Below are 15,645 nucleotides of genomic sequence, written 5' to 3'. Positions count from 1 at the left end.
ATGCAAGAGATAGGACTGGAACAAGAAAGAGATTAGGATATATGTCAGAGTCACCTTCATAAAAACAATAAAAAATATGGGAATTGATCAGAGCACCAAGAATACACTATGGACAATTGATCAGGGCACCAAGGGCATTATGTAGATAGAAGAGAATATGGGCTATATACAAAGTTAAGATGAAATGTCTTCCTTCTTGTTCTGTCCTATACACATACATATATCCTGTGTTGGGATAGCTTTGGTATCTAAGACCTCAAAGTTACTTTTGGGGGAAAAACAAAGTATTTGCAAATAAATTTTACACACACACACACACACACACACACACACACACACACACACACACTCCTAGCAATGTTTGACTGGCCTAGGAAATTTTCTTCAGTTCCACCTCCACTAATGAAAGCCCCTTGACAATAAATTCAGTGACAGTGTACAGTGATGGCCTAGAGGAAGAGAGCTAAGAGTGAAGATTTTTGTTTTCAAAGCTGTAACTAGGCTGGGCTAACTGGAGCTTTGCCCCAGGGCACCAAAATTTAGAGATTTCTGACAGCATTTACTCTTCTTCTGCAGGTGGAAATAGCTGAGTTTAGCAGGAAGTTAGCAAGAATAATTACTTTAAAAAGGAAGCTACCAGATGCTTCTACCTGCTAACTGCCACATCCAAAGGGAATTATCTCTGCCTTCTATCAAGGTACCAGCCTTCCTGTGTCCTAGAGTTTCTACCGCCTCTCTTTTGTAACTATGCCCACATCTGAATCTCTTTTAAAAAGTTGACTGAGGGGATGTGGTTGTTGTTGCTGGGCCTGACTTGTTCTGTGAAGCTTGCCTTAGGTAAAAAATACTAGTTAAGGATCTATTTATTAATTTTTTCTTCTTCCTAATTGTCTAGTTTCTCCATACCCTGGTTTATATTAGGGTCAGGCTTATTTCTTTCATCCTTGAATCTATTTGCCTGTGTCAATGGAAATTACTTCTTTTGTATTAAGAAAAAAAGAGAATTAACGAGACTCAGAATATTGTGTGGCATGGACATGTGTCAGTATAGTATACTTTTTTGAACATTCTGGCATTCTCCATTTTAAAAGTTTGTTTAACCAAAGCAGCTCCCCTGATATTCATTCTTTGAAAATAGAAATTAAATAGAATGAAAAGCAATCCCATCCCCACCTTTTAGCCTGATACATTGAATGCAGTTGCTGAGAAAGTCACTGGATAATCAGATCAATTCCTTTAACAAGTTCTTGTCAAATGACCTCTCTAGTATCCCTGCTGGGAATATTATTTTACCAGTCACCCAATGTTTCTACATTTGTAGTCCTTTATTATAGCTGTGGTTTGCTCAGCCACTCAAAAGCTTCAGTTTGGAAGACATGGTCAGCATTTCCTTCCCTGATCACCCTTCATTGGATAGTTGGTCTCAGAAGGGAGTTGAGATAAAGTCATGCCCCAGTTTCCTGAAATATCAGGATCCCCAGAGGAGCCAGGCTCTCTCTGTCTTAAAGCTTGGGCCCCAAACAGAAAACATCCTTCTTGGAACTCCAACTGCATGTTTCCACCTTAATCAGAACTTTGCTTTTGTTTAAAAACTTTTTTTTCCCTTCAAGGCAGGGTTCTTGAAGTTTGGAAATGTTGCAACAGCCACCTTTCTTGCCCAGTCCCAACCCTTATAAACCACTCTACCTAGACCAAAGAAAAGCATTTTGGTGAGATGAAACCAAAGAAGAATCTTGTGGGGAGGGCAGAATGCCATTTTAATGTTTCTAAGGGATAAGTTAAGAATTCTGGGCATAATTATTTTCTTTTACCAAAGATTTGAGGAGAGTGAATTTTAAAGGTTTCAGTGAAAATAGTAGAAGGATCTTATGGTCCAAGATGCAACAGGAAAGTAAATTCAAGAGAGAAGGCTCTAGAGAAGAAATATATTAGAAATGATATCTGATGTAAAAGAAAAGGAGGAAGTATCGAAAAAAAGACCAATGTGTTTTCACTAAGTGATTAATGAGCACCAATGCTCATTCACATGTATAGACTATTGTGAATTTTAAAATCTCCATCTTGGTCTAGCACCCAAAATTGTGCACACCCACACTACAGGGGCATGTGCTAGTCAATGACAAATCAGAAATAACTAACTGCCCACCTGGGCTGTCCTAAGCCAAGCTTGAGCCACCATTGGCACTTGTGAGGCACAGGAAGTGACGGAGAGAGCAGCCTCGGAAATTCCTGTGGACAGGGCTAGAGGCCAGTTCATGCTAGAAGCTTGAGCAAGGTGGAGGCCCGCAGTCAGCTTCCCTTCAGATCGGTCACGTGAGTCAAGGACTGTTTCCTTCTCTACCTTGGCCTCTTTGGGCCTAACTCCCTCTGGCTCCCTGGAGAGGTTGAGTAAACCTTTTCCCTTTTCTCCTCTCTCCTTTTCTCCCTCTTCCTTTTTCTTACTCCCATCGTGATGTGATTAAACCTCCATAAACTCCATTCGGACTTGAGTGTTTCATTTTAGGAATTTCATAAGTAAATTCCTTGGAGGCCATAGTTTTAATATTATAACAATCTTAAAGGGTGAAAATTTTCACTATTACACTATGAGAACTATGTTTTAAGTATCATAAACAAAATGGGGGAGGGGAAGGAAACAAACTTTTATTAAGTGTCTACCATGTGCCACTGTCTTTAAAAATATCTCAGTTGGTCCTCACCACAACCCTGAGAGGTAAGTGTTATAATTAAAGATAAGGAAAGTGAGATAAACAGAGCTTAAGGGACTTGTCCAGAGTCACACAGATAGAGGCCTATTTGAACTCAGGTCTTCCTGATTCCAGGCCCAGCACTCTATCCACTGTTCCTCCTAGCTGCCTTGGGCAAGAGGCTTTGGCAACAGCCTTCTCAAGTCCCAGGGTGGGTCTCTATAATATTTAGAAATAATCTTGAGGATAGGGGAGGAGAAGGGAGGGAGGGAGGAGAGAGCAATAGGATTGTGGAAGGGAAGAAGAAAGGGAGGAAGGGATTGAAGGAGAATGGAGTGAAGGAGGCATGGAGGGAGGGAAGAATTGAGAAAAAGGGAATAGAGGGGGAATGAAGGAAGGAGGAATGAATAAAGGAAGAAGAAAGATAATTGGAGCATTTTTTTAAAGTACATGAATAGAACAGAAGGAAGGCCAGAGAAATACTAACAGGTACTAACATTTTTTAAAGTTACACATAGGAAATGGTGTCCCTGTATAGAAAAGGAAGCTGTATACAGTGGAGATCCATGATTTCATGTGAAGTTTTCTTGATTTCATGTGAAGTTTTCTTTCCTTTTTTTGTTTTGTGTATGGCACTGCTCATTTTGTTTGGTATTTATTGAATTCAAGATAGGAAAAAAGACTTTTTTAAAAGAAAGACCCTCACTAGCTTTAGCAATTAAGTCACATTTGTCACAAGCATTTTAACATAGGAGGAAACACGGTGGGGTCTTAAAGTGTGCGGCCTTGCCTGCGAGTGCCACAAGAAAAGAAAGAGAGAGAAAGGATAGTAGTTTGGAATTCCGTGGGGGGCGTGGCGGAGCCAGGTAAGAGATGGCAGAATTGAGTCAGAAACCAGGCCGTATTGATTTTAATGGAGCCCACAGCAACTCCAATCTCTGGACAACTCAAAGGCAAGATCCATCCAGTGATCCAAATTTAACACTACACCCGGTCAGAGGATGATATAGCTTAGCTGAGAAAATAAACAGAGTATAATAGGATGAATTAGAAAGAGCTAGGTGAGATAGAGAGAGGAGAGAAAAAGGGAAGAGTCGGTGTTAGGCAATCTGTGAGATCCCAGAGACTGAGGTGACTGCAGGGTGCTCCTTTTAATGTCTTTGATACGCAAATGTACCCAATACATATTGATGAATTACATAGTGTATTGCCATTGGGTAATTGTAAATTAAGGCAAGGTATAGGTGTGGTTTATCCCAGCATGGATCAGACAAAGGGATCTAAGTTTCCCGCCTAACCTGGGGGAAGCTGGGATCAAGGGTCAGAGGCTTTACTAGCCATGCGCAAGACTGAGCATGCTCTCTTCTAAGCCACTCTGTACATTCTAACTGTCTCCTTTGTCCATAGCTAGGTGTGGACTGCTACAAAGTGATAACTGAGAAGGATTCGATGGACACCATCAACCAGGAGGCCATAGGAAGGTCAATGCAACAGAGCATACACAGGCCAAGGTAAACAGATTCCCCCATAACAATTTGTCCTAATTTTCAAAAAAGAGAAGAAAATACAGTCTTCAAACTATAGGTCAGTGAATTTAATTTTAATTACTGGCAAACAACAACAAAACCCTAACTAGAATATGTTATTAAAGGTATGATTAATGAACTTGGGAACATAGAATCATATATTTAGGGCTGGAAAAGACCTCAGGGACAATTGGGCTCAACCTCCTAATTTTATACATGATCTAGAAAAGGAAGTGGTGATCACAAGGAATCAGTATGGCTTCCTCAAGATCAGGTTGGACTAGAAGACCCTTATTTCCCCTTTTGATAAAATTACTGAACTAAGAGATCAGAGTTTTTTGGGTTGGAATGATGATCTTCTGGCTCTTAGCTAACTAACTCACTATATATATATATATATATATATATATATATATTTTTTTTTTTTTTCCTGCCTTAATATAGCAATTTCAATGAGAGCCTCCAAGGAGGTTTGTAACTGAACACTTGGGAAAATGGTTTAAGATGATGTAACTTAACAGTTTATTAAAGTCATTTCATGCTCAAAGTAACAGAAAAGTATTACTGAAGGAAGTATTTGACACTGCTACTGTAACATGTAGCTTGCTTATAAATTAAAATAGACAGAGCCTGTCTCAAGTAGTGATAATCATCTGGAGAAACTCCTTGCTGATATTGTTTCTTTTTAGAGACAGACTTGAAAATAGTTTAAGTTAGTAACAAAGCATACTTTTCAGACTTGGAAATTAATGGTGATCATTTAGAGAAACTCCAGGTTGGGACCCTTTATTTTTTGTTGTTTTTTTAAACCCTTACCTTTGGTCTTGGAATCAATACTGTGCATATTGGTTCCGAGGCAGAAGAGCGGTAAGGGCTAGGCAATGCTGGTTAAGTGGCTTGCCCAGGGTCACACAGCTGGGAAGTGTCTGAGGCCAAATTTGAACCTAGGACCTCCCGTCTCTAGGTCTGGCTCTCAATTCACTGAGCTACCCAGCTGCTCCCTCCTTTGTTTTTAAGAGGTAAAATTTTTTTTTAAGTTTAAGCTAGTAACAAAGTATACCTGTTATACTTAGAAATTAGAGATAATCATTTGGAGAAACTCTTAGCTGGGATCTTTTCTTTTTTCAGATAGCCTTAAAAAACAGTTTAAGGCAGCAACACAGCAGAACAGTTGTACTTAAAAACTATTTTTTAATATTTTCTTAAAATGGTACAAATTGCAAATTATAAGTAGAAAGCACTTAACTAGTTTACATACTATTGTCTAAATAAACAATGACATCTTCATTAAAATTTTTTTTTGAGTTAGTATATTAAGTGGAACAGCCATGGTTTTCTCAATTATCTTGCCTGACTACTGTTGACTAATCAATCTCCTGGTGGCAGCAACCTTAGGTAAAGGCAGAGTACCTGGGAGGATTTTTTTTAATTCCTAGGAAATACCCTATAAATTCAGTTCCACCTAAAACACACCAACCAGCTGGCCAATTATTCCTATTTATGAGGAAGAGTAGGAGTATAGAGAAACCAAAATGTAGTCAATCAAAAGTCAAAGATTTGGGGGGAGGGGGAAATATTATTAGTTTTTCAGCACTTACATGGGTATTACTTAGTCTAACAAGATTGGCTTGTACTCCCTGTACTGCCTGGATGAGGGATGGGGGTTGGGGGGATGTGAAAGAGGATTAAAAATATATTAGGGATAGTCCACATATATACAATTTGGATAAAAAACTGGGTGTTGATTACTCTATTTGCTAATGTATTTCCTTCTTTCCCCTTCCTCCCACCTTCACTTTTTTCTCTTTTTGAGAAGGGAATTAAGAAAAAAATTATTCTTTCCCATAATTCTTCCCTCGTGTTTTCTCCCACCACCACCCCCCTCCTTCTTTGAAATAGCAGTCCTGGTTGCCAGGAGAGGTTCCTCAGAGACTTTGAAGACATGAATCGGTTTCACAGCTGGAGACAGAGTGATTTACTGCAGCAATTCCTCAATTAAAGTGCTTTCTCTTCACAATGATTGGACCCTTCCATTAGGAAATGAAAGCCTTTTGTATAAAGTAAAATGTGTTTTGTCCTCACCAAGGCAGACAAAGGATTAAGTTAGAGGAGAATAGTCTTGTGAACTGGCTAGACTGGTAGAGAAGGTAAAGAGAATGGGAGGGGGGGCAGTCACTCTTCCTTCCTGGTCTAACTGTTTTGTTTGTTTTTATGTCTCCCTCCCTCCCGCCCACTTTCCTTGAGCGGGCAGTGAACTATGACTGGTCCTTCTTCCCTTTAGCCAAAGATGGTTAAGTCATAAAACTGAAACTCAGAGGGAGAAGAAAATCAAAATGTCAAGACCAGTTTTCAATCATATTATAGAGTCATAAAGTTGGAAGAAACTTGTGCAATTACTTAGTTTAACTCCCTCATTTTACAGATGAGGAAACTGAGGTCCTGAGAAACTTCCTCAGGTCATATGGCTAGTTAGTGATAGATGTGGGACTAGAACTCAGATCTCATGACTTCTGACCTGGAAATCTACTCTGCTAGTGAATTTGTTTTTATTATTACCAGTAATAAATCTAGGGCTTGAAGAAACCTCAGAGGAGTTCTTATTATTTTCCTTCATTTTACAAATGAGGAGGAATAATATGCTCTCAGGAGCCAGAGGAACTGGGTTCAAATCCTACCTCTCTCACTTACTAATGTGACCATGGAGAAGTTACTTCCCCTTTATTGGCCTCACTTTTCTCAACAGTAAAGAGAGGATTGGACTGATGATGCTCTCTGCTTTAAATCTATGACCTATCCTGACATTTATTTAGGGAGGTGAAGTGATTTGCCCACCAAGATCACATAAATAATAGATGTTAGAGGTGGGCAGATCAGGGAATACTTCTGAGAGGGTGCTGGCAGAGGAAGAAAAGGACATAGCGGACTTTTCAGTTTTCTCCTTGGGGAAGAACAGGTATTGAAACAAGTGTTTTCTAAGACCTCCATTTAGCTTAACATTCTGTGGTTTCTTTATCACTGACATAGCATCTATTGTTTTCCCTAGGAGTCATAAGTACTTTTGCTATTGTTATTGAGTCATCTCAGTCATGTCTGACTCTTTGTGACCCATTTGAGGTTTCCTTGGCAGAGACACTGCAGTGGTTTGCCACATCTTTCTCTAGCTTATTTTTCAGATGAGCGAACTAAAGCAAACAGAGTTAAGTGACTTGCCCAGGGTAATATAGCTAATAAGTATCTGAGGCAAAGATACTAGAATAGTTTGCCATTTACTTCTCCCACTCATTTTACAGATAAGGATACTGAGACAGACAGGGCTAAGTGACTTACCCTGAGTCACCTAGTTAATAAAAGTGTGAGGATATATTTGAAATCAGAAAGAGTCTTTCTGATTGTAGGACAGATACTGTAATCACTTTACCACTTAGCTTCCTAGTTATAAGAATAGACCCCCTTTTAAAAGGGAAATGGAAGCTTCTTTTCCTTACAAATTAGAGAGCCATAGAATCTTGGAAAAATCAAGTGTTTCAATTTTACCTTTCCATTCATGAGCAATTCAACATCCAGACAAAAATGTTGCCAATATTGGGAAAAACGAAAGCCAAATACAAAGTAGTAAGTGTCTGAATCCAATTTTTAATTCAGTGCTTCCTGACTCCAGGATGGGCATTCTAATCTACTGTACCACTGAGCTGAAAAAAGGTTCAGCAAACCTAGCTAATATTGAGAGAATATTTGCTATTTCACACCCATAATCCAACTCTGCAAAGAGGTAAGAGAGGTATATTTTTTCCAAGTCTTTCAGGGTAGAAGCTTGTTATTTGCATATGTGTCTTTGGCAAGGGATAAAACTTGGATATAAGATTTTTAAAACATGAACAATCAAATGTCTAAAGAAGACATTTTGATAAAATTTTGGTAAAATGTTGGTAAATTTGTAAATTACCAAAAAAAGGTTTAAAAAAGACAAGATGGTAAATTATTAATAATTAGATGAAAGAATGCTCCAAATCACTAAAAATTAGAAAGACACAAATAGAAGAAATCCTGAAGTTTCACTGCATGTCTAGCAAATTAGCAAAGATGATAAAAGATGAGAATAGTAAATGGAGAGGTTGTAGAAAGACAGGAAAACTAATACATTGTTGATGGAACTCTAAATTGGTACAACCATTCTAGAACACAATTTGGAATTATGCAAATAAATGACTAAAATGACCATATCCTTTGACCCAGAGAGTCTACTTATCACATATCTCAAGGAGCTCACTAACAAAAAGAAAGGTTCTATACATAACAAAATAGCATGTTTTCCATGGTAGCAAAAAATTGAAATCAGAGTAGATGCCCATTGTGGAAGGGTTAAACAAAATGATGAATATAATGCAATAATAACTGTGATATAAGAAATGATGAACATGGTGTATATAGAGAAGTGTGAAAAGACTTATATAAGTTGATGCAAAGTGAAGTAAGGAGAATAAGGCAATTAATAGTCATAATGACTACAACAATGTAAAAAACAACCATAAAACAAAGAAGACTTTATATTGTGAAAGGACAAACTTGGCCCTAAAGAAGATATATGGCAGAGGTAGAGATCTATGGATGTGGAGCATCTCATACAACAAGTTTCTTTGATATGTTTGATCATTTTAATTGATTCCCACACACACACACCTTTTCTTTCTTTTTAAGAAAAAAAATTGTTGTAAGGTATGAATCTCAGAGACACAGGGGGAAATGTAGATTAAGAAGAAATAATTCCAATAAAATTTATTTTTAAAAGGATGTGGGTTTTCTAGTTTCCTATTTTAGAGGTAAATTCAAGAAGAAGGCAGAATAGAGTAATGGATATTGAATGGTCTAGAGGTTAGGGAGACCTTGTCTTAAGTCCTCCCTTAGATGTATTAAATGGCCTCTTGACTCTAGGAAAGTCATTTAACCTCCTGGTGTTCTAGGTAATTCTTTAAGGTCATAAGTTGTAGAAAAGAGCTGGCTTCCTTTGGTATGGGGAATGTCCTCATTGAGAACTCCTTATACCAATGAAATCACTGGGCCAGGCCTCATTCTTCAAAGAGAAGAGGAAAGAAAAAATCATCTTGATCTCAGAGCTATCCTTACATGTGGGCAGACTTGTTGGTTACCTTATGACTTAAAGCTTACTATAAAGATCTGAACTCAGATACTTACTAGCTATGTGACCTTGGGCAAGTCACTTAACCCCATTTCCCTCAGTTTCCTAATCTCTAAAATGAACTGGAGAAGGAAATGACAAACAGCTACACTATTTTTGCCAAGAGAACCTCAAATGGGGTCCCAAAAGTTTGGACTTGCCTGAAAACAACTGTACAGCATAAAGATCTTATTTTTAAAAAATCTTACCCAACATAATCTGTCGCCTATTTTTTTCTATCTCAACACCTGAACTTTCAACAATTAGACATTAATTTGTTTTAACATTTTTTAAAATGCAAATACTCCTGGTAGAGTTCAAGGAAGTATCTACTACTTATACATTAGTAGGTACTAGTTTGTTCAGAGTTTTGTTCTATTAATAGGGACCTGGGATTAGACTCACTTAAAAGAATAAGAGTTTTGTATGGTGGTGCTGGAGAGAAAGGCAGTTTTAGAGCTTGTGAAGCCATAGAGAGAAAGACATTGAGTGAGATGTAATGAGGGAATTTGGAAGTCCTACACCACTAGAAAAATAATTGAATAGAGAGCTGAATTTAGAGCCAGAAAACCTGAAATGGAATTAGGTTTTGCTACATATTACTTGTGTGACCTTAGGTAAGAAATTTAAACTGTCAAGGCCTCAGTTTCCTCACAATGAACTTGACCTAAATGATGTTTATAGTGCTAGACCTATGAATTTATTACTAGGGAATACTGTGTTAGGATGTAATAAAGGGACACAGAAGGAGGACACAGGGTCCCAAGACAATTTTTGTTTGCTGTAAAATATCACTGGAGGTCATCCTTGCTCTGCCTGGTACTGAAAATGTGGAAGAACAGATTCTGATTTCTTTTTCAAACTCCCAATTTTGAAACATAAATTATGTTTTCCATAATTGCAAAGCCCAAAGTCATCCTGTTAAAACACTGGATGTCACATGTGTATCAGTCCAGGTTTCCAAATGGTAAAATGGATCACTCAAAGACCTAGAATTCAAACAGTCTTTTTTTTCCCCCTCTAAAAAAACATTCCAATATCTTCAGATAAAAGATAAAAATAGATAAGTCAAGGGGTCCCATGGGGTCTCCAGAGCTTTCCACTGAAGGCTTAAACATTGTTTATATTCTTCTTATCCAAAGAGTCAACAGATGGGTCATAGGTCAATCCACCTCAGGGCAAAATAAACACAAATTGTTCAAGTCTATACTATATCTTCCTTGTTTGAACAATCCTGGGTGTTGGTGGGTTCTCTCTGTCTCTGTGTCTCTCTCTCCCCGACTATGTCTCTGTTTCTCTGCCTCTGTCTCTCTGTCTCTCTCTCTGTCTCCCTCTCTCTCTGTCTCTCTCTCTCACCCCTTCTATGTCTCTTTGTGTGTCTCTGTGTCTCTGTCTCTCTCTGTCTCTGCCTCTGTTTCTCTGTCTGTCTGTCTCTCTTTCTCCCCTGATCAGAGCCAGAAAAGGATAAAAACATACATTTTAATAAAGAAACTTACCAGAAGAGGCTCTTTTATGGCTCTGTCCTCAGGATCAACTGCCTCAATCTGGTAAATGGGTCCAGGGCTTGTTCCTTCCAAAATATAGAGCTCTACAGCTACATAGGAGTTCAAAGTATAGTAAACATTTTAAAATATAAAGCAAATATGTAATTCTGACATAAATTTTGCCTAAAACTGTTACACTTAAGAAACTGAAGTTTTCTAACTATGGTTTAATTTACCAAACTTGAAGAATTAGAATATAATTAAAAATAAATAGGCAGACTGATTTAGTAGGCAGAGTACTAGATGTTGAGTCAGGAGGTCCTGGATTTAAACTCTCATTGCTGTCTGACTTGGAACTAGTCATTTAATTTCTGTGAACCTCAGACAAATCTTCTAAATTTAGGAAGTGTTACTATCTGCATCCATCAGTTGACTGAGTTTCCAAACCAACAAAATGTTGACATATGAAGAAGCACCCTATTTACAAGCTGGATCAAACAAATTATGGGGAATCATACAGTGATGGCTCAGAAGGTTTTTCAGAGGCGGTGCACTAAATTCTCATTCTCTCTGTTTACCAGCAGGTACAGAGGGAAGTTGAAAGTCAGGAAGTTGAAAGTCACTAGAAAGTCACCCTTAGAAACCTTTTGGCATGAGTGTTTCCTATCTCCAAAAATTCTATTTCAAAATGTGAAAATACCCCTCAGGAATTGTCATACCTTAAATGGTTTTTTAACTAAATTGGTGAATCTCTTTAAACACTATAAGAAGAAGTAACTAAGCCAGATTACTAGAAGGCTCTGAACTTATGTTTTTAGTGGATAAAACACTAATTTCAAGAGGGAACATGGGAAGGTGCCCAAGGAATACTTCACTTGTTTCATAAATGGATCTGACTGCTACACTCTGTTGAGAGTTTCTTTTGGTGGGTCAATTGATTATTACTGCCAAAGAGTAAAGGAGAGAGAGGGATTGACAACTGGAGAGTGGTGATTGGTCCTTTATTTTTCTTTCTGTTTAGTAGATCCCTTCTCTACTAAAAAAATCTGTTTAGTCATTTTCATTGTCTCCTAGAACCACAATGCCATTCTATCTTCTATGTCACAGACAAGTCATATCTTACTTTCTTTTGCCAGGTTGTCTAGAAACATTGGAGGCTCATTAACATCTTTTAACTTGACAGTCAAAAGCCCCAAGTCCATTGCACCAGCTTCATCTTTAACATAAATCTGCAAATCAAAGGATTTTGGCATAGTTTCAAAATCAAGTGGAGGCTGCCCTGTGGTGACCACCTGAAAAACAAAATAGAAAGTTCTTAGTGGGTCTATGGAAAGAAGGAATCTTGAGAGATAGACATTCTGAAATGGGATCATTTCAAGGAGTCAATAACAAATGGTTCATGAATGATCTTTTCCTTTACTATCAAAGGGCCCAGACTTATTTCCCATTTCTTTTTATTAGTAATATTTTATTTTCCCCCAATTACATTTAAGAACAATTTTTCAATGTTCATTAATTTTTTAAGTTCCAAATTCTCTCTATTTTTCTATCCTTTTTTCACCTTCCCTCCAACCTGCAATGGTAAGCAATCTTATATAGATTTCACAAGTGTAATCATGTAAAACATTTTTCCGTATTAGTCTACCCATCTGCCATACCTACCAACTGTTCCTAGTTCTTAAAAAAACAAACAAGCAAACCCTTACCTTCTGTCTTGGTATCAATTCTAAAACATAAGAGCATCAAGGACCAAACAACTGAGGTGAAGTGACTTGCCCAGGGTCACATAGCTAGGAAGTATCTGAGGCCATATTTGAACACAGGATTTCCCCATCTCCAGGCCTGGTCCTCTATGCATTATTCTACCTAGCTGCCCCTCACTGTTGCTAGTTCTAAGCTCTGGTACTAAGCAAAACAAATCTTATGTCTCTTTAACATGGTAGTCTTTCAAGACAGGTGTCATGGCTCTCTTCCTTTTATTTTTTTTTTTGCCTGATCAACTAATATTTAATAAGTGCTTACTATGTGCCAGGCACTGTTAAATGCTGGGAATGCAAATATAAGCAGAAAGCTAATCCCTGTCCTCAAGGGGTTTACATAATAATGGGGGAAGAAAACACATAAAAAGGGGCTGGGAAGATTATGAGGATTAGGATTGGTGCTGAGCTGTGAGAAAAAGAGAGAAAAGGAGCCTGAAAGACCAGAGGAATGAATGATGGCACAAATAGCCAAAAGGCAGAAGTTGAGAAAGGGAGATAATTTCAGTAGGAATGTGGTTTTAAACATGCTGGTTTTCAGCTTGACATATACTATGCCAAGCTGCCAAAAGCTCCAGATCCCATAACAGGTTAGAGTCTAGAGAGTCAGACAAGGAAGAAGGTGATGGGCAATGCTAGAGAAGCCACAATGGTTCAGAATCAGAAGAGAGCATGTGATATCCTTGAAAGAATCCCAGAATTGGAAAGAGACAATCTGAGTGTTGTTTTGTACCTGACCCTTGCTAACTATATGGTCTGGGGAAGTCTATCTGGTTCAAAACCTCAGTTTCCTCATCTGGGTTTTCCAGATGATAATATTTGCATTACTGTCCTCACAAAGCTATTGTGAGGAAAAATAAGATAGGCAAAAAACAAACAAACAAAGAACAGGCAAACGGTATCATGATAGGTTTTTGACATTTGTCTCCATGGAAAGTGTTAGTTGCTGTGGAACTACATTTTACATTTCAGCTGGAAATATAAAAAGCAGACTAGTACCCTGGTTTAAAAGGAAATGACAACGTTGGGAATCACTTGGAAGAAGGGGAAAGCCAAATAACGGTAAGCAGATGTGAACACGAATGCTTATTATACTTAGTTTATCTATTCTAAAGGGAAAATATGTAGCCAGAATTGAGGTGCCTATATGTTTAGAGTTCTTTGATGTGGCATTTAATCATTAGTGACATGTCCATTCCATAGAACTGGTACCCAATGAAGTGAGCAGTATCAGGAGAAAATTTGATACAATAATATCAACATTATGAAGAGAAATCATAGGGGCAGCAAGGTGGGTCAGAGGATAGAGAGCCAGACCTAGAGATGGTAAGTCTTCAGTTCAAATCTGACCTCAGAAACTTCCTAGTTGCGTGAATCTGGGCAAGTCACTTAACCCCAGTTACCTAGGCCTTGCCACTCTTCTGACTTAGATACAAGGTAAGATTTTTTTGTTTTTGTTTTTGTTTAACCCTTACCTTCTGTCTTGGACAATACTGTGTATTGGTTCCAAGGCAGAAAAGCAGTAAGGGTTAGGCAATGGGGTTTAAGTGGCTTGCCCAGGGTCACACAGCTGGGAAGTATCTGAGGTCACATTTGAATTTAGGACCTCCTGTCTCCAGGTCTGACTCTCAATCCACTGAGCTACCCAGCTGTCCCAAGGGTTTTAAAATAAGTAAATAAAAACAACTTGGAAAGACATAAAAATTCTGATCAGTGCATTGACCAACTACAACTCCACTGATCTGGTAAATGAAGCTCTCCGCAAACTAGAGAATTGAAGAATTCAAGATGTGGAGCAACCACATAAACATTTTTTTGATGTGGCCAATGAGGGAATTTGTTGTGATTCACACACACACACACACACACACACACACACACACACACGCATAATGGTTTTATTTTTTATCCTCTTTTTTTTTTTAACTGAAGGCATGAGGTCCTGAGAGAAAGAAAATAAGTGTTAACTTTTTTTAATTCCAAAAAAATATAGAAAAAGATCTTAATCCCTTAGAGAAATCAAATTGACAAAAAGAACTTCACAACCAGGATGAGAACTTATAAAGATTTTAGATGACCATTTGAGCCAGATTTCTGCTTTCAGGAAGCTCTAAAGTACCCATAGCAAATAATTCTACCATCTTACCTGTTATCCTAATACCTCCCAAGAGAAAATGAAAATAATTTATTCTATAGCACCTTATAGTTTACAAAACACTTTTTCCCACTAACACTGAAAGTCATATAGTAAAAATATTATCTACTCTATTTTATAGAAAAGGAAAATGAAGAGTAGCCAGGTGGCTCAGAAGATAGAGAGCCAAGCCTAGAGACAAGAAGTCCTGGGTTCAAATTTGGCCTCAATAAATTCCTAGCTGTGGGACTCCCCTGGGCAAGTCATTGAACCCCATTTGCCTAGCCTTTACCACTCTTTTGCTTTGGAAACAATATTGAGTATTTATTCCAAGACAGAAGGCAAGGACTTATTTTTAAAAAAGAAAAAGAAGATGAGATTCAAAGAGACATGTTTTGACAAGGGCATGAAAGTAGTAAGTGACTGAGCCAGCAATCTAATCTAGATCTCCAGATTCAGGGTGGTACAATGTAAAGAGCATTGGCTCTGAAGTAAGAGGACACAAATTCAAATCTTGCCTCTGACCCAAGTGATCATGAACAAATCACTGATCATCCCTTCATCTCAGATTCCTCAACTATAAAATGAGGGACTTCAACTCAATGCCCTTTGAGGTTTCTTCCAGCTATAGATACTGTGACTCCACTTTGAAATTCTTTCTACTTCACTGTGCTAATTGCTATCAGTAATAAGTCATATCCAGCAAAGAGATTGTTTATTGGTCTGCAGAGGGATGAGACTTTAGGAAAAAGAGAGCCCCATCTGATGTGTGGTCAGAAGACTCTCCATTGCAGAATGCTTCAGATGCCACAAATAAAATTCCTAGACTACCTGAAAAAAACCCAAAGCCTAGGAGAAAAAGATACTTGATCAAGAATACAATA

General features: G+C 38.0%; 1 protein-coding gene across 1 annotated transcript in view; it reads right to left on the bottom strand.

Moving 5' to 3' along the window:
• CDHR3 (cadherin related family member 3) overlaps positions 1-15,645 on the bottom strand; it is a 104,258-nt gene that overhangs the window by 75,756 nt on the left and 12,857 nt on the right. The window contains exons 3-4 of the mRNA XM_007504100.3: positions 11,994-12,162; positions 10,883-10,980 (exon numbers count right to left, since the gene is read on the bottom strand). Of these exons, the coding sequence (XP_007504162.2) occupies positions 10,883-10,980; positions 11,994-12,162 (267 nt within the window). The remainder of the gene's footprint in view (positions 1-10,882; positions 10,981-11,993; positions 12,163-15,645) is intronic.

This window comes from Monodelphis domestica, chromosome 5 (assembly GCF_027887165.1).
Source record: "Monodelphis domestica isolate mMonDom1 chromosome 5, mMonDom1.pri, whole genome shotgun sequence".
NCBI lineage: Eukaryota > Metazoa > Chordata > Mammalia > Didelphimorphia > Didelphidae > Monodelphis > Monodelphis domestica.
The sequence above is the reverse complement of the archived record's forward strand: the minus strand, read 5'-3'. Positions and strand labels throughout refer to the sequence as shown.